At 67.2% G+C, this 19,023-nt stretch overlaps 6 protein-coding genes across 6 annotated transcripts; 5 read left to right on the top strand and 1 right to left on the bottom strand.

The window, feature by feature from the left end:
- The first annotated feature begins 2,441 nt into the window (after positions 1-2,441).
- Positions 2,442-3,197, top strand: EMIHUDRAFT_364916 (hypothetical protein). The gene has a single exon (XM_005783909.1). The coding sequence runs from the start codon at positions 2,508-2,510 to the stop codon at positions 2,997-2,999; it is 492 nt and encodes a 163-aa protein (XP_005783966.1). The 5' UTR covers positions 2,442-2,507; the 3' UTR covers positions 3,000-3,197.
- A 2,431-nt stretch (positions 3,198-5,628) lies between these two features.
- On the top strand, positions 5,629-7,788 carry EMIHUDRAFT_231699 (hypothetical protein; the record flags this gene model as incomplete). Its single annotated transcript, XM_005783908.1, has 5 exons — positions 5,629-5,643; positions 5,735-5,789; positions 5,932-6,056; positions 6,290-7,189; positions 7,258-7,788. The coding sequence occupies 5 exons, from the start codon at positions 5,629-5,631 to the stop codon at positions 7,786-7,788; spliced, it is 1,626 nt and encodes a 541-aa protein (XP_005783965.1).
- Positions 7,789-8,034: 246 nt separating this feature from the next.
- Positions 8,035-9,597, bottom strand: EMIHUDRAFT_364913 (hypothetical protein; the record flags this gene model as incomplete). The annotated part of the gene is given in 6 exon segments (XM_005783907.1): positions 8,035-8,399; positions 8,580-8,589; positions 8,730-8,732; positions 8,791-9,121; positions 9,140-9,149; positions 9,165-9,597. Coding segments are annotated over 4 exon segments (612 nt in total), but the record flags the coding sequence as incomplete, so codon positions are not given.
- Positions 9,598-10,052: 455 nt separating this feature from the next.
- EMIHUDRAFT_231698 (hypothetical protein) lies at positions 10,053-11,174 on the top strand (the record flags this gene model as incomplete). Its single annotated transcript, XM_005783906.1, has 3 exons — positions 10,053-10,059; positions 10,215-10,432; positions 10,728-11,174. 3 exons carry the CDS (start codon positions 10,053-10,055, stop codon positions 11,172-11,174), a joined length of 672 nt encoding a protein of 223 aa, XP_005783963.1.
- A 244-nt stretch (positions 11,175-11,418) lies between these two features.
- On the top strand, positions 11,419-11,739 carry EMIHUDRAFT_231697 (hypothetical protein; the record flags this gene model as incomplete). The annotated part of the gene is made up of 1 exon (XM_005783905.1): positions 11,419-11,739. One exon carries the CDS (start codon positions 11,419-11,421, stop codon positions 11,737-11,739), a length of 321 nt encoding a protein of 106 aa, XP_005783962.1.
- A 2,423-nt stretch (positions 11,740-14,162) lies between these two features.
- Positions 14,163-15,488, top strand: EMIHUDRAFT_364910 (hypothetical protein). Its single transcript, XM_005783904.1, has one exon. The coding sequence runs from the start codon at positions 14,758-14,760 to the stop codon at positions 15,301-15,303; it is 546 nt and encodes a 181-aa protein (XP_005783961.1). The 5' UTR covers positions 14,163-14,757; the 3' UTR covers positions 15,304-15,488.
- The last annotated feature ends 3,535 nt before the right edge of the window (positions 15,489-19,023 follow it).

The raw sequence follows: 19,023 nt of genomic DNA, 5'->3' as shown, positions 1-19,023 counted from the left end.
GGGGTTTTCCCTTGGGGGAGAAAAGACTCCAAAAAGGGAAAACTTTTGACCCGTCCAGGGGTTGGGGGGGGTTCCCCCGCGGGATTTTGCCCCCCCCCCCCCCAATGCCCCCCAATACCCCCCCCCCCCCCCCTCCATCTCAGGAGGTTGATCTCGCGGGCAACTACGCCTTGCTCCAGAACCAGGTGATGACCTACCAGCAGATGCTCGAGATCCAGACCAACTCGAAGTGGGATATCGCGGCCATGGGCAACGAGGCGATGGGGAGCGACAAGAGCATGTCCAAGGTGGTCGCGTGCTGCTGCTGCTCTGTCGCCAAGAAGCAGTCGGGCGGCATCTGGGCGTCGGTTAATGTGCGCCGACGCCTGGACCCTGCGCCCTTATGTTCTTGTACCCACACCTTGCTCGTGGCCTCTCCTCCCCGCCTCCGCAGTTGGGTGGCAGCGCCTCCCTCGCGGCCGACTGGGTCAATCCGGACACCCCTGGAGCGCCGATCATCCAGACGAAGGTGGATGTCACCTCCAGCGACACAGGCTGGGTGCCGGCGCCAGGGCCAAAATGAGCCGTTGCCGGCCTAATCACCCCGTACGAGCACTTGAGCCGGGCGGTAGGCGTGCCTCTCCTCGCCTACCCGCCTCGCTGGGTAGGTGGGGTCTCATCACCCCTCGGCCCACACCAGGGCGCTGTATAACGCGAGAGTAAAATATTGTGGGCGGCGGGGCATTGGCATTATTGTTGTTGGCAAGAGGAGTTGTTGCGGGGAAGGGGGCGCCCTCGCGCGCCGTTTGAGTTGTTGCCTCCGTATCGTATTGTAGCCCCCGCCCTCGAGCTACTCGAGTATTGGAGCACGCGCGTGCGAATTTCTGGAGTTTTTTTGAAAAAGAAAGAAAAGAAAACACACAACCCAAGGGAGGGATGGGAGAACGGCACGCCGCCACCACACAGGGATTTTAAGGAGAGGAGTGTGGTGCGCTAGCCGTCGCCCACCCTGGGGAGTCTGCCTCTTCGTATCTCTTTTCGCAGGTCTCGAAGTTTTTATGAAAGTTTTTTTTCGCTGAATCGTCTCAGTCGGCGGCTGGCTTGGCGAGTTCTGGCTTGGCGATGTCATGGGCGAGCGTGCTACAGGCCGCAAAGGCGGTGGGAGAGATTGCGCTCGAGGCGCACGCGGAGAAGGGGGACGGGCCGGGATCTGAGAAAGGATGGAGCACCGTCAAGGGCGCGGCCTCCGCAGGGCTCGGCACGGTGGCTGGAGCAGTTTTGCGCAAGGTGAAGCAGGCGACGATGCCCCGAGCATCGGCTGACCAGCTGGCACTGGCTCTCCTCGCGGCTCGACTCTCCGAGGCCGCCTACTCCATTGACGCCGCGGAGTTGCAGGCTGCGCTCAGCGCGGTGCCTACAACATGCGCCTCGGGCCTGCGGCTGCTGCACTTCTCGCCACAATGTGGGCTGGGCGGTGAGCACCAGTCACCGCAGTGGTACATTGCGCGGGACGCTGGTCGACGCGTCTTCCTCGTGTTTCGCGGCACCTTTTCTCTCCACGACGTCGCGCGTGACCTCCTGGTCACGCCCGGGACGCACGACGGGAGGCAGTTCCACGGAGGCTTCCTCAGCGGCGTGCGCGACGATCCGGCGCTGCACGAGAAGCTCAAGAGCCTGCTCACGCCCGAGGCGCCGGAGCTCCTCATCTTCGGCCACTCGCTCGGCGGCTCTCTCGCGCTCACGTTCCTCGCCGCCGGATTCGTGCCCGCCACCTTTCGCGGACGTGTCACCGCTGTCGCGGTGGGCGCACCAGCGGTCCTCTACACCCCCACGGCCCCCGCGCCCGCCGCTGCGCCCGCCGCTGCGCCCGCCGCTGCGCCCGCCGCTGCGCCCGCCGCCGCGCCCACAGCCGCGTCGTCGTCCTCCGCTTCGAGCCCCACGTCTTGCCACCCCGCCGCCGTCGCGGCACGAGTGATGGTCGTGGTGAACAAGTCGGACGCGGTGCCTCGCTCCCTCGGGTCGGACCTGCCGCTACTGCGCACGATGCTCGCGGCCAAGGCGCCGCTCCCGGCCCCGCCTCGGCGCCTCCTCCGCCGCAGCCCTCGCCACAGCCTCGCTCTCCTCCGCCGCAGGCGGGGATGGTGGGCCAGGCCCAGGCGGCGCTGCAGACGCTGGGGGGCTACTCGCACCTCCCTCAAACCGAGCTGCTCTGGATCGCGGCCAAAGCCGACGTCGTCGCGGTGCCGTGCGAGCAGCGCGCCGACGTGCTCCACCTGCACGAGGCCTTCTCCTCGGAGCTGCTCGCCCACCACGGCGGCGAGGAGTACATCTCCAATCTGGCGAGTGCTCTGGCCGCCGGGCCGCCCGCCGAGAGCAGCAGCTTTGCGGCGGCGGCGGACCGCATCCAAGCGCTCACCGGCATTCGACTCGACGACCCGGACAGCAACGCGCCGCCGCCGGCGGCCCCGGCGGCCCCGGCGGCCGCGGCGGTGTCGGCGGTCGAGAAGGCTGAGGACACGTGGGAGTGGATGTGGGCTGATTCGGGGACGGCTCTCACGCGGGGCCTCGCTGCCAAGAATCCGCTTCGTTGGACGGGCGGCACTCGCGACGAGGTTGCGGCGCAGCTCTGGTCTCTCGCGCGCGCGGCGGGGCGAGACGCGAGTCGGCCTGTCGATCTGCAGCCAAAGGGCAAAGGTTCGCTCGTCAAGCACTTCGCAAGCCCCGCCGCCGCCGCGGACTTCCTCCTCCCGCCGCCGCCGCCGCCGTCAGCCCCGCCGGCTTCTGATGTGCCGATGGGTTTGCCGGTCGCGGTGCCTGTTGGCGAGGCCAAGGTCGTGACGGGCAATGAGATGGTCGGGCGGCGTGTTCGAGCTGTCAAGCTGACGGGCCGCCCAGAGTTCAATGGCTGCGTCGGGACGGTCCGGTCATGGGACCAGTCCCGCGGCCGCTATCTCGTGCAGCTCGACGCGCACTCGGGCCAAGACGTGACGCTCAAGCGAGAGAACCTCGAGCTGCTCTGAACGTCCTCGGAAGTAGTAGTAGAGGTGTCAGCTGCCAAAATGATAATGAAGATACGCAGGGTCGTGCGCTCTGTCTGTTACACTGTGACTTTAGTCTTTACCATGCAGGTGCAGTCTGTGTGGTGTGTGGATACTGTGGCCTGAATGTGACAAGGACTCAGGAGAAAGGGTGTCGAGGGTCAGGGTGTCGTCTGTCGACTTGTGAAGTAGTGTTGAAGTTGTCTCCACCTCCAGAGACGTCCACCAACCCCCGTGTCACTTTAAACAGTCTCGAGTATAACTGTGAGCGCGCTCTGACTGTGACTGCATATTCCTTCACCCTCTACTCTAAAACGCGCTCAAGAGATCAGAATCTCCGCGGGGCGGGTCTCAAGACCTCGTCCCCGCTGTCGACGGTGACGCCACCAAGGCTCCCCGAGTGCGAGTTCGGCTGCAAGCTCGGGCCCCGCAGAGGGCGTCGCAGCTCTGCCTGCCACCACGGCGCAGGAGGCGGCGAGCGACGGGAGGGCTCACGCCGCCCTCGGCTGCGGTGAGGCACTCTCAGCCGCCGCTCGGTCCGTGCGAGCTGCTGCTGGTGCGCTCCGGCGCGGTACCAAGGCGCAGCTGCTCCTCCTCCCTGCGTAGGATCCCCCTGCGGCAACTCCCCGGAGCTGCGCCCCGCGCGGGCGTGCCGGTGCTGCTGCTCGTCGCCGACGCCATTTGGCCGCCGCCGGCCGCGCCGCCTGTCTCCGCCCGCCGGCATGCCAGCCTCTACCGCGGCGCGCGACTCGCGCGGGGGGAGCGGGGGAGAAGCCCGCGCCCGCTCGGCACGGCGCAGCTTCTTCCGCAGGGCGTCCGCGTCGCGGTCCCGGCCTGCGAGAGGAGAGGCGCGGAGGCGGGAGAGGGGTGTAGTAGGGACACACGGGGTGTGCTAAAGGGTCGAGCTCAAGGGTCGGTCGGCGACGCGGCGCGGCGCGGCCACGGCGGCGGTGCGGTATCGGCGGATCGAGGCGTCTGGCAGCGGAGCGGCGGGGGCGTGCTTTGCGCCTGCGGCTCGCAGCTCCGACACCATTCTCTGAGCCTCGTCGAGCAGCGACGAGCCGGCGCTGGCCTGTAGTCTCACACACCGCGGGCCCCTCAAGGCCACAGCTCCACCCGCGTTGGACGCGTGGAGAGCGCGCGTGACGGTCTACGGCTAGTCAGATCCACGCGCGCGAAGGGCGGTGGGGGAAGGGATCGGTCGGAGCGAGGCGGAGAGGAGAGGGGACGCACCGGACTGCCCCGCCCGAGACTCTGCCCGTCATCCCCAGCAACGCCGTGGTCTAGGCCGTGGTGAGCAGAGCCTCTCGCTCTGCCGCCGCTGTCGGTATCGCCTCCGCCGCCGCCGAGGCCGCCGATGAAGCGCCGCAATCCGTCGAGGACGCTCTCCCGTCGCCGCGGGCGCCGTGAGCCCTCGGCGTCAGTGTGCGCGTCGGTCTGCGGAGCGTCGGTCTGCGCATCGGTCTGCAGGTCCGTGTGCAAGTCCGTCTGCGGCGTGCCCTCCGACCTACAAGGCACCGCCCCGCCGGCTGAGCAAGCCGCCTGCTGTCGCGGCGCGGGCTGGCCGTCGCGCACTGCAGCGGCGGCGGCAGCGAGCTCTCGCCGCGCCTAGAGCCGCAGGTCGGATCAGGCTCAGGCTTGCACTGCGCCCCCAAAACTCGAAACTGTGCGGTGTGTCGTGTCGCGTGGCGCGTGGCGTCTCATCACGCGAAGCGCGCGGGGCGGCGGTGGCGGGCGGGTGGGTGGCACGCACCCTCGTCGCCGCGGCTCCATCGGCGAGGTGCCACCCGGACCCGCCCTCTGCGCGCCCCTGCTCGGGCCGCGGCTGCGCTGGCGAGCGCCGGCTCGGTACCAGCACTCGCCCGAGGGGGTGGGTAGGCTCTCGGCCTCGCTCGAGCCGGCGGCGCCGTGCGGCCTGGACGGCCCCGCCACGGAGCACGACGCCTTGAAGCCGGAGAGCAGCTTCTCCATCTCGTCGCGCCTCCGGCGCAGCTGCCGGGTCCCTCCCATGACCCCTCCTCCGAGGCTGCCGCCCGCACCGCCGGGCGCCGACGGTGGCGAGGCGCGGAAGCGCTCGAGCGCGTTGCCCAGCGAGACGCCCTCGATCTGAGCCACCTGCGGCAGGGGGCGGCCGGCTGGCGGGCGGCGGGCCGATATCCCGCCGACCGTCTGGACTGCCACGGGCAGCGGCGCAGCGCCCGCCGCCGCCGCACACGTGTGGGGTGGGGCGAGTGTCTGCCGACGAGGTGAAGGGAGGAGAGGGAGAGAGGGCGCGACGCGCCCGCGGGTGGATGCTCTCGTGGCGGCGATCGACGAGGAGGCCGCCGGAGCGGCGCGTCTCTGCCGAGACCCTACAGTGCACCCGCGGTGAAGTGCTGGCGTGTGACGTGCGTGGCACTAGGAAGCTGGGCGCGGAGCTAGCAACCGCTGCCTACTGCTCTGCTCCTCCTCGGCCGGCTCGGGATCGGCCGCCCGGCCAAAGCCCAGCCAATTCATGGGGAGAGCGTCGTCGAGAGCGGCCCTGCTCCACCTACCTCCACCGCCCTCGTCGTTCAGGCGCCGTGAGGCTTTCGAAAAACACAAGAAGAACAGCAAACCTAGGCGACGGTCAATGTCACGCTACCCTGTCCTCCTCCCCCATCCCTCGTTTGTTGCCTGTCTTCTTTCTTTCTTTCTTTCAATGTCGCGCTCTCGGACGAGAGAGAGAGAGATTTTAGAAAACCATCAAGAAATCACGACTTGTCTTCTCGGACGATGCGTCGCACGACGGAGGTGTGTCTCGCGCCTTGCGGGGGGGGAGCGGAAAGGAGGAACCTCTTCCCAAGAGCACCACTCTCACCTCCACCACCCAGAGCGCTGCAAGCAGCGCCGGGCAATGACGGCTTACCGCCCACCCAGCGACCCCCCTCGGCAGGCCGCCTGCTCGGCGTGTTCGGCGGGGCGGTGCAGCCGCTGCTGCGGGCCGAGGGCGACGCCATCGTGCACTCCTGCCGGCTGCTGCACGCCGTGAGCGCGATGACGGGACACGGGAGGCACGCGGTACGCCCTCGTCCTCTTCTTCGACCGGCGAGTGCGCGCTGGCCGGCGCACTCGCTGCACGCCCGCCGCCGCCGGGTCGAAGGTCGAAGGCCGGGATGCTATATTCTGTAGTAAGAGTGAGCGGCGGCGACACACAAAATGCCGCAGACACAAATGACCGAAACCCCCGCGCGCTGTGCATACCCCTTCGCATGTGTGTGTCCTCCCGAAAGCGCGCCCGCACCGCCGGCGAGGAGGAGGGCGAGGCTGTGCCGGTCGCGGGTGGCTTCGAGGCGCCCATCTTTGGCGCGCGCGTCGTTGGCCAGGTCACCACGCTGGCGCTCGAGGGCGAGGCCGGCCCTCTGGCATCGCTCCTGCGTGCCGTCGCAAGCGATCGCGCGGGCGGCTGGTACGTCTCGACTAAGGAGGGCTCGCTGCTGCACGTGTCGGCGGCCGGGCGCATCCGCACCGTCGCGACCTGCGAGGATTGCCGCGATATTGCGCTCAGCCCCGACGGTAGCGCGCTGTTTGTGGCGGACTGCGACAACCACAAGATCCGACGGGTGGAGGTGGCGACTGGCACTGTGTCTACGCTCGCGGGCAGCGGCGGAGAAGGCGACGCGGATGGCATGGCCGACGCAGCGCAGTTTCAGGACCTATACGGCGTCACCAGCCCCGACGGCAGCGTGCTATTTGTGGCGGATTTCTGCAAGATCCGGCGGGTAGAGGTGGCGACTGGCGCTGTGACTGCGCTCGCGGGCAGCGGCGAAGGAGGCGACGCGGATGGCGTGGGCGACGCGGCGCAGTTCAACGACATATTCGGCGTCACCATCAGCCCGGACGGCAGCGCGCTGTTTGTGGCGGACTTCGGCAACCGCAAGATCCGGCGCGTGGAGGTGGCGACGGGCGCAGTGACGACTGTCGCGGGCAGCGGCGCCCAAGGCAGCGCCGATGGTGTGGGCGGCGCAGCGCAGTTCTCGCGCCCAGCCACTGTCGCCGTCAGCCCGGACGGCAGCGCGCTGTTTGTGGCGGACTACAGCAACCGCAAGATCCGGCGCGTGGAGGTGGCGACGGGCGTGGTGACTACGCTCGCGGGCAGCGGCGCTGGGGGCAGCTCTGATGGCGTGGGCCGTGAAGCTCAGTTCGACAACCCAGTCAGCGTCGCCATCAGCCCCGACGGCAGCACTCTGTGGTCCGCACAAAGGACTCGGCTCTCCGCCAGGTCTGCGTGGCTGCGCCTCCTCCGCCTCCCTCCTTTGCGCCGCTCGTGGTGGCGCCCTCGACCTTCTTTGCCGACATGAAGAAGATGCGGGGCGACCCCGCCCTCCCCACCGGCCTGGTCACCTTCCTCCTCGGCGACGACGAGGAGCGCATCGAGCACGTGAGCAAGAACCTGCTCTGCGTGCGGTCCGAGACCGAGTACTATGGGAAGATGTTTGGCATCGGCATGAAGGAGCGCGACGCCGCCGAGATCACGGTGCCCAAGACGGACCTCGCCAGCTTCACCGCCTTCATCGACTACCTCTGCACCGACCAGCTCGACCTCGGCGAGGGGGAGGGCGAGCAGGCGCGGCGCGCGCTCGTGCTGCGGGAGCTGGCGCAGATGTACCAGGTGCCGCGCCTCGAGCGGCTCTGCTCGGCGACGCGCTCGACCAGGTCCGAGTGCTATGGGAAGATGTTTGGCATCGGCATGCATTGGGTGTGGCGGCGCGGACCACCCGAAGTGCTCGCTACAAGCTACAACCACAGGTAAAAGAATTCGCAGGGCGGTTGCTGAGCTGGGCACGGGAACTGGCGCGCACTGGCACTAACACGCTTTGGCATCGGCATGCATTGGGTGTGGCGGCGGACCACCCGAAGTGCTCGCTACAACCACAGGTAAAAGAATTCGCAGGGCGGTTGCTGTCTGGGCACGGGACTGGCGCGCACTGGCACTAACACGCTAAAAGATTCAACGACGCCGCACCATTTTCACAGCGCCGTCGGCCGTGAGCGTGAGGGCTGCAACTCCCCTACTGCATCTCGCGCGTGATGGCGAAGCCCAAGACGCAGTGGCCAAAGTCGAGCGCCGCGATGCCGTTCGTGGCTCCGGCCGAGTCGAGGTGGTACCGCTCGTGGATCTCGTAGATCGAGCGGACGAGGAGCGCCGCCCGCGCGCGGGCCGCCGCGGGGAAGAGCGGGTGGCTTGCCGGCGACCACGGCGCCGCCGCCCGCCGGACCAGCGCCGCCGCCTCGCCCTCGCCGCCCGCGGCGCGCCGCAGCGGCGTCGGCTCGCCCTCGTGCAGGCTTGCGCCGCTGCGGAGGAGGGAGGTGGCGCGGGCGGCGGTGAGGGTCTCAAGGTGCGCGAGCGGCGTCCAGCCGCGGCTGGCGACCAGCCAGGCGGCGAGGTCGGCGTGGCCTTCTTCCGTTGCAACCTCCTCGGGCGTGCCGAAGGGCGTAGCGGCGCGGGAGGCGCCGTAGGAGGAGAGGAGCTTGGCGACCTCGAGCTGCCCGAAGTGGCCTGCAACGAACAGCGGCGTGGCGCCTTGCTCATCAGCCTGGTCGATCGCCGCGCCAGCCTCGAGGAGCAGCCGGACGCACTCGAGCTGGCCGTGCTGGCACGCAACGAACAGCGACGTGGCGCCGTCGTTGCGGGCTTGGTTGACCGCCGCGCCAGCGTCGCGCAGCAGCCGAACGCACTCGAGCTGGCCCTCCTGGCTCGCTATGAACAGCGGCGTGGTACCGTCGTTCATCGCTTGGTTGATGCCAGCGCCAGCGTCGCGAAGCAGCCGCACGCACTCGATGTGGCCCTCCTGGCTCGCGATGTACAGCGGCGTGACGCCATTCTGCTCGGCCTGGCTGACCGCCGCACCAGCCTCGAGGAGCAGCCGGGCGATCTCGAGGTGGCCCTTATTGCACGCCATGAACAGCGGCGTGGCGCCGTTGTTGCGGGCTTGGTTGACCGCCGCGCCAGCCTCGCGGAGCAGCCGGGCGATCTCGAGGTGGCCCTTGTAGCACGCGATGAACAGCGGCGTGGCGCCGTTCTGCTTGGCTTGGTCGGTCGCCGCGCCAGCCTCGAGGAGCAGCCGGGCGCACTCGAGGTGGCCGTTCTGGGAGGCCATGAACAGCGGCGTGGTACCATCGTTCCTCGCCTGGCTGATGTCAGCGCCAGCGTCGCGCAGCAGCTGGGCGCACTCGAGGTGGCCCTTGTAGCACGCGGCGAACAGCGGCGTGGCGCCGTTCTGCTTGGCTTGGTCGGTCGCCGCGCCAGCCTCGAGGAGCAGCCGGACGCAGTCGAGGTGGCCGTTCTGGCACGCGATATACAGCGCGGAAGCGCCGCCGCCAGTCGTCGCCCCCACGCTCGCGCCGCCCTCGAGCAGCAGCCGCACCGCTTCGGCCTGCCCGTGACGAGCGGCCCAGGTGAGCAGCGTGTCCTGCTTCTCGGTGTCGTGCCGCGCGTCGAGCTGGGCCGCGAGCGACGTGCCGCGCGTCCGCCGCCCGGAGAGGAAGGCGCGCAGCGAGGCCAGGTCGCCCCGAGCCAGGTCGGCGAGACGGGTTGGGAGGGCGCCGCTCATGCCGCCAGAAAGAGAAAAAACCAGGTTTTCAGAATCCGAGGACAGCGATTCTGGGGACTACATAAATAAATAATTAAATAAAACGGGCACGCCAAACGAGGGGTGGGAGAGGGACAGGGTCCCCACCTGCACGAGCAGGATCTTGGAAGGACGATCAGGGACACAGGGGAACGGGAGCGGGGAGCGCATCGCGACACGGAGGGGGGCTGGGCAGGGTTCACCCACACGACAGGGTCCCAGGGATTCCTCTCTCGTATAGGACAGGTTGCACCCGGCGGCACGGGGGCAGGCGCGGGCCTCCTACTGGTTGCGCTCTCCTAGTTCTCCTGCTCCTGACAAGGGACAGCGACAGGCTCGCAGCACGGTGGACTCCCTATTCCACTGGCGATCTCTCTCGACTAGCGACCTTCCTCCGGCTTCTCACCAGCAGTCTCTCACTACCACGGGCACACTGACAGACTACATGATCCGTACGTGAGGCGCAAGAGGTTTCTTTTTATTCCCCTCCAGAGATATATATACATTTTTATTGTCGTCGCCGCCCTCGCGGCGCCCGCGCCTAACGACCTGCGCGAGGCAGCGCAAAACGTCACTCCGAAAGCGCGCGAGCCCTTCTTTGCCCCAGCTCTGGCACCGTGTGACGCCGGCTTCACCCCGACGTGCGAGCAAGCGAAAGGCTTTGGCCTCTGCGACGCCACCAGCTCGGCCTGCGACACGACCTGCGTGGATGAAGTTAAGAAGGCCTGCCCTGTGACGTGCAGCCTCGCGCCGGAGGAGACGTCTGGCCACGAGCTCTGGACCACGGGCGCAGCACCACCTGACTACGACCAGCCAGCGCCGGCGGTCGCAAAGGAGATCATCTGCCGTGCATGCCGTGACCACCCTGAGCTCCCGTGTTGTTACAACCACCCGCACGATCGCGAGGACCGACGCCTTGGAGACACTCCCACCCTGCTGCTGCGAGATGGCCCTGAGCAGGACGATATCCGATATTGTCATATTTTCTCTAAGTGAACCAGGGTTATGGAGAAGTAAAATCATGCGCCGGACCCATTTACGGCTTAGATTAAGAAACCTCCCACCCTGCCTCCCATACAACGTGATCATTTAAAATCCCTGTGTGGTGGCGGCGTGCAAGGAGCGCGACGCCGCCGAGATCACGGTGCCCAAGACGGACCTCGCCAGCTTCACCGCCTTCATCGACTACCTCTGCACCGACCAGCTCGACCTCGGCGAGGGGGAGGGCGAGCAGGCGCGGCGCGCGCTCGTGCTGCGGGAGCTGGCGCAGATGTACCAGGTGCCGCGCCTCGAGCGGCTCTGCGCGCAGGCGCTGCAGGAGAGCGTCGGGCCGGCGAGCGCCGTGCCGCTGCTCGAGGCGGCGCACACGACGGGCGACGGGCGGCTCCTCGCGCAGTGCCGCCGCTACGTGGCCGACCACGCCGCCGAGGTGCGGGCGAGCGGCGGCGTGGAGCAGCTGCGCGACCTGGGCGTGGCCAAGGGGCTGCTCGGCGACGCGCTCGACCAGGTGGCGGAGCTGAAGATGGGGGCGGCGCGCACGGCGGCGGGCCAGAGGGCGGCGCCCTAGTGTCTGGTTTGCGCGATCATCGCCTTGAGGCAGCCTCGCCTCTCCGCACTCCACGGCCCTTTGTCGTTTGTGTGGCTTGTGGTGTGGGCGCGCTTGGCAGGGTCGTGTTCACACATCGTTCACATCGGACTTCTCTGCCCTCTGGAGTTCTCATTCACATTCCCCGGCATGCGGCAATGGGGCGTCTACAGTCTACGTTGGCAGGTTTGTAATAGGGGGTGTAACAGACAACTCACGGTTAGGTATGTATGTATCTAAGGAAGGAAGCAACTTTGATGGGGGCAGCCAAATTTGTCGGTGGACCGCAAATCGTGGAGTTGCGAGTCACGCTCGGGCAGACAGCATCGATGCCGTCGCCGCGGACGCGGCGGCGAGGCACACGGGCGCCGGCGTGGCGCGTCGGCAGGCCCACCACGAGCGGATGCGCGACGAGCGCGCTCGGGAAGCGGCCGCGGGCAACGCGGAGCTTCCGCCGGAGGACGACGCGGTCGAGATGGCGAGCGCCGCCCAGCTGCTGGACAGCGTGGCGGAGGTGGGCCCGAACTACAATGCCCGTAATTTTTAGCAGCGCCGCAGGCATGGACATAGACGAATTTCTAGAAAAGTACGACGTGAAAAATAAAACCATCGTATACTGTATAAGCAACAAACTCAAAAGCGACCGCCACCGCTACAAAATCGGTAAATCGACCAACGACGGACACGCGCGACTACAAGCATACAGGCGAGCCTACGGTAAGAGCTCTCGTACAGATGCACACGCAGGCGCGCTCGTTCACCGAGTGGAAACTGTCGCACCGCGTCCTGAACACGCCCAAGGCCCGCCACTTGTTGACTACAAAGAAAAGGCAATCAAACAATATCTAGGACCGCCAGAACCATCTTCTTCTACAAATATGTCAAGGTTATCATCCGTAACAGCAAATTTACCGCCCGGTTGAAAATTATGCCAATCCGTCTGATGCCGCTCCATGGGTGCCCTGCCCGAGGAGGGCGCGAAAACTGACGGTGGCGGGGGCGCGCTACTGGGCTACGGAGCGACGGGCCTACGGGAGCGAGGTATATGCAAGCAGGATGGAGCGCTGGCCCCGTTAAATCGAGGGCGCCCCCGCATTCAGCAGGGGGTGCCGTTGATTTAACGGGGAAAGCGCCCCATCATGCTTTTATATACCTCTCCAGCGTTTTGCCCTTTTTTGTGCAGCTCCCGAACCATTTTCTTCAGCGGTTGCCCTCCCCCCCCTCCCCGGCGCTGCTTGAAGAGGCTGCGCTAGGGTCAGCGGCGCGAGGGAAGGTCGATGCTCTCCCTCTTCTCGCCAGCCCTACCCAGTGCCGGCGAGGGCGGGTATGTGGTAGCGCGTCTCGACCAGCCCTGGCCTGCAAGCGTGGGCCGCGCCTCGCCCGCCGCCGGCCGCGCCATCCGGATGCTGCGCGAGGCAAACGCATCGCACGTCGAGCTGACCCTCGCGGCGGCGGAGTGGCAGCGGCTGCAGGAGGCCGCGGGTGCACGCGCCACGCTGCTGGCGCGCGATGCGACCGCCCACTACGCGCGCCGCGCTGCCGCCGCCGGCCGGGCGCTCGCGGAGCAGCGGCGGCCGGGCGTTGGCGAGGCGCCAGGACGGCGGCTGGCGTCGGGCTCGATGGGGGGCTTCCTCACGCTGAGCGAGGCCTACGCCGAGCTGGAGCGGCTCCGATCAGAGCACCCGACCTTGCTCACCGAGCTGCCGACGCAGGGCAAGTCGCGGCAGGGCCGGCCGCTCCGCGTCTGGTGCGCCACGGCGGGGCTGGGCGAGTGCACCCGCGCGTCGGCACGGCCAGCCGTTCTCTACACCTCGCTGGTCCACGCGCGCGAGCCGCAGACCCTCATGTGCCTCCTCCGCTTCCTGCAAGTCACCCTCGACTCGGCCGCCCGCGACGCCGACTCGCAAGCGGCGCGCTGCTCCACCCCCTCCACCCCTCCGCCCCACCGTGGCCACACCTCGCCCACGCGCTGGCGGCGGCCCCTTTCACGGCCGCAGGCGCGGCTCGTCCAGTCCCGCAAGCTGCTGCTCGTCCCGGTCGCCAACCCGGACGGGTACGAGTGGAACCGCGCCCACTCGCCGCGCGGCGGCGGCATGCGGCGCAAGAACGGTCTCAAGACGTGCGGTCGCGAGAGTGGCGACGGGGTCGACCTCAACCGCAACTTTGGGCACAAGTGGGCGCACGACTCGATCGGCTCGAGCGGCTCGGGCTGCTCCGAGGAGTACCGCGGCACGGCGGCCTTCTCGGAGCCCGAGACGCAGGCTATCCGCGCGCTGGTCAAGGAGCAGCGCGTGTTTTTCTTTTTCCCATCTGTATTTCTTTTTTCTATAGGCGATCCGCGCGCTGGTCAAGGAGCACCGCCCGGCGGCAACGCTGCACTGGCGCGGGCTGTAGTGGTAGCGAGGCGGTGGTAGTGGCGAACGGGGGTGGAGCAGGGGCCGCACGCGCTGGCGCCGCGGCCGAGAGTGGCTCGGGGGCCGGACGCGAGCCGAAGCAGTGTGGCGCAGGCCACGGCTGGGGGGCGAGGAGTAGAATCATATGATCTCGCAGGCACGGCTTGGGCGATGAATACATGAGTTGATCAGTAGTGGACATCAGTTGTGGACATGACCCCGCAGGCACGGCTGGGGCGAGGACCTCGCCTTCCCCTTCTCGTACGACTGGCGCGCGAAGCTCTCTGTGGCGGACCTCTCCGCCTACCAGGAGTTTGCGCTCGAGATGACGGCGCGGGACGGGTACGCCTCTGGCCGCGCCTTCTAGGAGCCTTCCAGGAACCGCCTAGGAACCTTCTAGGCGCGGAACGGGTACGCCTCTGGCCGCGCCTGGGAGGTGGTCGGCTACACGACCAACGGCGAGGCGGACGACTGGGGGTGGGGCGACGAGGGCGTCTACTCGTTTACGCTCGAGGCTGGTGGCTACCGGGAGGGGCTGCTCCGGCGGGCGGGCGCTTCCCTCAGCCCGCTCGGAAGGCCCCGCGTAGGTTGGCAACTCGCGGGACGGCTTCTGGCCGGCGCCGAGCCGCATCGCCCCCATCGCTGAGCAGTCGGTGTACGCGGCAACCTATTTGCTCGCAGCGGCGGGCGCGCAGCTGCAGGTGCACGGCGTCAGCCTGAGCGGCGCGTCGAGTGGAGGCTCGAGCGGCAGCCTCGTTCTCTCGCTGCAGAACAACGGGCTCGCCCACATCCTGACCCACCGCTCCGTCTGCGTGCGCGCCGACGAGGCGAGCACCTCGCTGGCGGCATCCCCTGCTTCGGAGGCGGGCGGCGCGGCGCGTTGGTCCCACCAAGATGGGAGGGGGCTGTGCACGCCGCTGCCGCCGCTCAAGGCGCGAGCCTCGCACTCCCTCCCGCCCCTCGCCGCCAGCTGGTCTCGTGCCGAGCGCTTCTTCTCCCTCTCGCTCCTCGTCGGCGAGCCGCGCCGCCGCTCCCTCGAGGCGAGCGAGCTCGAGGGGCGGCGCGAGGCGGCGCAGGAGGGCGGCCTCGCGCCGGCCTCGCGCTCCCGCAGCCTCGGCCAGCTCGGCCACCCCGCGGCGCTGCCCGCCGCCGCCGAGCTGGCCGTCACCGCGATGAAGGTGCGTGTCTCCACCGACGACCGGACGGCGACGACTTGCAACGAGGAATGCCTCTGCTCCGTCGGCGAGGCGGCGGTCTACACGCTCGCCGCCGAGTGCCGCGACAAGACGCGGCGCGGCGCGACGTGCCGCGCCCCGCTGCGCGCGAGCACCGGCACGAACTACGCCTCGGGCAAGGCGGACGAGTTCTTCGTCTGGCAGCCGGGCGCGTACCGCGAGGGCGGCGTGTGCCGCGTCTCGTCCACCACGCGCGACACGCTCATCGCCGTGTACGCCACCTGCTCGCGCGTTGGGGCGCAGGAGCCGCTCGGCTTCTCAAACTCGGAGGGGCACACCGCGACGGTCGACTTCCCGTGCGTCGCCGGCCGCGAGTACCACTTGTTTTGGAACGCCGAGTACATGCCGGGACGGCACGCCTTCACGCTCTCGGAGCGGTGCGACGGCGGGCGGTGCTTGCGCGCAACCGGCCGCCGCTCCCTCTCGATCGTCGCGCCGCGCTGGGTGCGTTTCCGTGACCGCAAGAAGAAGCAGCGGGCGTGACGCGCGCCATTGGCCATTGCACTGGCAAACTGTCGTTTCGCGTCTCGACCCCCCCCCTTCCTTGGTCGTGTGCACAGCTCAGGAGACCGCGGTCCCGCCCGGTCTGCGGTGTCCGTTCTATCGTAACCCCCTTTCTGATTCGGTGTGTGCGTTTTTATTTAAAGCCGTACTGTGGCTCCGGATTTGGATTTATTTTTGGAATTTTGGTTTTTGCGCTCGCTGGAACGCGCGCTGCCTCGAGGGAGGGGGGGAAGACGTCAGGCAGCTCTGACTCCTGTGATGAGCGCTTGAACCGAGGCCCCTCCCCGAAAGGCAAGTATTTAGCCACACGAAACCGGACCCCTCCCCACCGCCCCTGGAGCCCTGGCTGTCAGGCTGTCAGGTGCTGTCAGGTGATCTGTCGGGCTGTCCCTGTCGGGCAGCTGTCAGGCACTGTCAGGTGCCTCTGTCAGACCAGCTGTCAGGTGCTGTCAGTGCTGTCGGGTGCTGTCGGGTGCGTGTCTGACAGGCGAGGTGCTCTGTAGCTGTCGGGTGCTGTCGGAGCTGTCGGGTGTTGCTGTCAGACGCTGTCGGAGCTGTCAGAGCTGTCAGGCTGCTGCTGCTGTCAGACGTTGGGCTGTTGCTGTCAGGTGCTGTCGGGTGGTCCGCTGTCGGGGCGCTGTCAGAGCCTGAACACACCAGCCACACTTATGACACTATCAAGAGGAGCCGGGCGGTGGCGGGGGCGCTGACGCCGATGACGCCGGCGGCGGCTACCCAGCTACCCCCCTCCTACGGCGTGATCACGCCGGCGGCGGCCGCCGCCTGGGGAGCGCAGATGGCGGCGCAGGCGCAGGCGGCGGCGGCGGCACAGACGGCGGCGGCCACCCCCACCCAGACGCCAGGCATATGACTGTAGGGCCCCAGAAGGCTAGAGCGGCCGCACACTGCTCGCTACTCCCCCTGCACATCTAAAGCCATGGCCGCCCCCCCCCCCCCAGCAGCAGCGCTCTGCTGCTGGGGGGGTCCGGACCCCCCCCCCAGCAGGAGCGCTCTGCCTGTGGGGGGTGCTGGCATCTCTGTACAGACAGCAGCTCGGGTAAGTAGCATGCGTTCCAGTGGCGAGAATTTATGGTCGGCACCAAAATCAGTGGTCTCACCGGCGGGCCCTCCTACTGCCAACCGGGAGGTGCGGGGCACGCCAGCCTCTCTTCTACGCCTCTCGTGCCTCGCGGACCCCTCTCTGCGGACAGCACGTATCTGACAGCCTGACAGCAGAGTCTGACAGGCGAGGTGCTCCGTCGCTGTCAGGCCCTAACGTGACAGCCTGACAGCTGCCTGACAGCCCGACAGCACACACTCCCGAGTCCCGACGAACCCTGGATGGAACTAGCCGGGGCAGTCGGAGAAGGGGCAACTCCGTGCACTGACGGTCGGCCATCAGAAACCACGCCTGCGTGGATTGCGTCACACCAATCCTCGCTACCCAACGCGGCCAAAGGATATCCACCTCGAGACCTCGAGGTACCTCGAGAACAGTGCAGAGAAGAAAACGTGGCGGGCACATCCTCAAAGCGGGCGCCAAAGACCCAGAGCGAGTTTACCGGCCTGGCGAAGCTCTCGCCGAAGCTCTCGCGGCTCCGGCGCCGAAGCTCTCGCCGCGCCCGCTGCTTTGCCGACATGCGACGGCCAAAGACTGACGCAAGACGACAGTTGGAGGCCCTCGCCCACATAAATGTGGTCCCGTTTGTGCCGGGCTTGCTGCCCGAAGAGATTACGCAGGCGGTGCTCGGCTTCCTCTTTCCCACGCAGGTTCGCACCGAGGCGTGCTCCGCGCGCAACGGGGACGCGATCAAGACACTCGCAATGCTCGCGCTCGCTCACGGCGACTGGGCGCGCTGCATCCTCGGCCACTTCCGGCCGTTGCTGGAGTCGGTGGATTCATACTGGCGGCTGAATATGCAGCAGCATTTCGAGCAGCTCTTGTGTGCGGTGACGACTCGCATGGCTCCCGTCGAGTTCGTGGAGCTTGCAGCGCGATTTCGCGACGAGCGCCAGTCCGACGAAGGCACGCTTGGTGCGGCGCTCCTCCTCGACATCCAAGGGTCTATGTTCTACGAGTTTGGCTCGGCGGCGTCTAGGCTGTTGCGGAACGCGGAGTGGACCGCCCAGCTTCTCGCTGACCTCGCGAGAAACCTCCTCGATTTCGGCCAGACGAATGCGTTCGAGAATGACGAGGATGCCGCGTACTTGGGGGGCGATGCCCACGGTCTGATCCAGCGCGTGGACGAGAAGGCGCGCGTGCGAGGCAGCTCTGGCATCGCAACACTCGCACTCGGTGTGTTTGCTGAGCGAGCCGCATCGCCCGAGGCGAGGGCATACTTTCTGCTGAACGTGGTCGGACGCTTCTTCGACGAACTCGATTTCGATTTGCCCCGCGCGCACTGCCTCGCTCAGCGCGCCGTCGATCTGCAGCTCGACGCCAGCGAGTTCAGCGTCCTTCTTTGGAGGCTGCGCGAGGAGGAGATCAGCACTCTCGAGTTCGACCCAGACTACATGCGTGGGACGCCATTCGAGTGGTCTCGCGCCCTGCTCAAGAGGTGGCTGGCAGTGAGCGGCTTCACCTCCTGGCTCGACAAGAATCCGCTCTACATCGGAGAGAAGTCCGCCATCAAGTACATCGAAACCTCCTTCGCTACTTACTTTCTCATCGACGACTACGCAGACTTCGAAACGGCCGCCGCCGTTGCGCTCGTGCAAGACGTCGGCGCCATCTCCGCGCAGCTGTCTTTGCCGATGAACGACATTTGCGCGCTCCTCCGCTCGTTTGTCGCCGCTGAGGTGCCTTGGCGCAGCCACGTCTCGCTGAATAGCTCGCGCTACTGGGAGGACGGGGCGCCGAGCTTCCCGGAGGACGCTCTCAGCCACTTCTACTCGGTGGTATTCCTCGGCGCCTGGGCGGCCGAGGCCGACTTCGCTCGCACCCGAACTGTCGCCGATTGCGCCACGCTCGCGCGCGAGCTCGCAAAGTGGCCGCTCGCATTTCGGCAGGCGGCATCGCACCTACTTCTCACGTGGATGGCGCCGGCTTTCCAGGCGGATGCCGGCCTCGCAAAGCTTGGCGACGCGCTTGTGCTCGGCGGCAGGCACCTGAAGAAGATCGAGGAGGAGGAGGAGGAGGAGGAGGCGCCCATCGACCTCGCAGCGACGCTGGGGGATTAGGACACCATGCGCCCGCCGATCGCCGAGGAGGGGGTGCTCTCTAGCAGCGACGAGAGCAAGGGAGAGGAGGCGCGATGCCGCGCGCCCGGGGTATAGTGTAGACGGACAGTACTGTACCACGTCAGTAATTGAGTTCACACGTGAAGACGACATACGTCATACCGGCACGTGCGCGCGTATTTTACTGACTTTTTCCTTTTTTTGACATTTGAGGATTGAGCCTACGTGGGCGCAGTTTTTTCTTTTGGGGCGCCGCCTCGTGTGTTTTGGCGCGCAGCCTGCGAATACGGTATACGCGCTCGCCCAAATTAAATATCCAACAGTTGAAAAAAAATTAGATATTCTTACCTTCTTGCCCCCCTCCGAGACTGGAGACAGTCACCACAGATACATACGTCTGTGGGAGTGCCCCCCGCCCCCGCTTGCCCTGCCTGCGCAGGATAGCGTGCCCCGAAGCGGCGACACATAGCGAGGGACACTGCGCAAGGAGGGGGTGCGTCGACTTTTTTCTTTTTTTGT

Source organism: Emiliania huxleyi (assembly GCF_000372725.1).
Source record: "Emiliania huxleyi CCMP1516 chromosome Unknown EMIHUscaffold_175, whole genome shotgun sequence".
In the NCBI taxonomy this organism is placed as follows: Eukaryota; Haptophyta; order Isochrysidales; family Noelaerhabdaceae; genus Emiliania; species Emiliania huxleyi.
This window is presented reverse-complemented; position numbering and strand designations above follow the sequence as displayed.

Excerpts from the sequence above, each read along its gene's own strand:
- EMIHUDRAFT_364916 (XM_005783909.1), top strand. The coding sequence starts at position 2,508 with ATGTGGGCTGATTCGGGGACGGCTCTCACGCGGGGCCTCGCTGCCAAG.
- EMIHUDRAFT_364910 (XM_005783904.1), top strand. The coding sequence starts at position 14,758 with ATGAAGGTGCGTGTCTCCACCGACGACCGGACGGCGACGACTTGCAAC.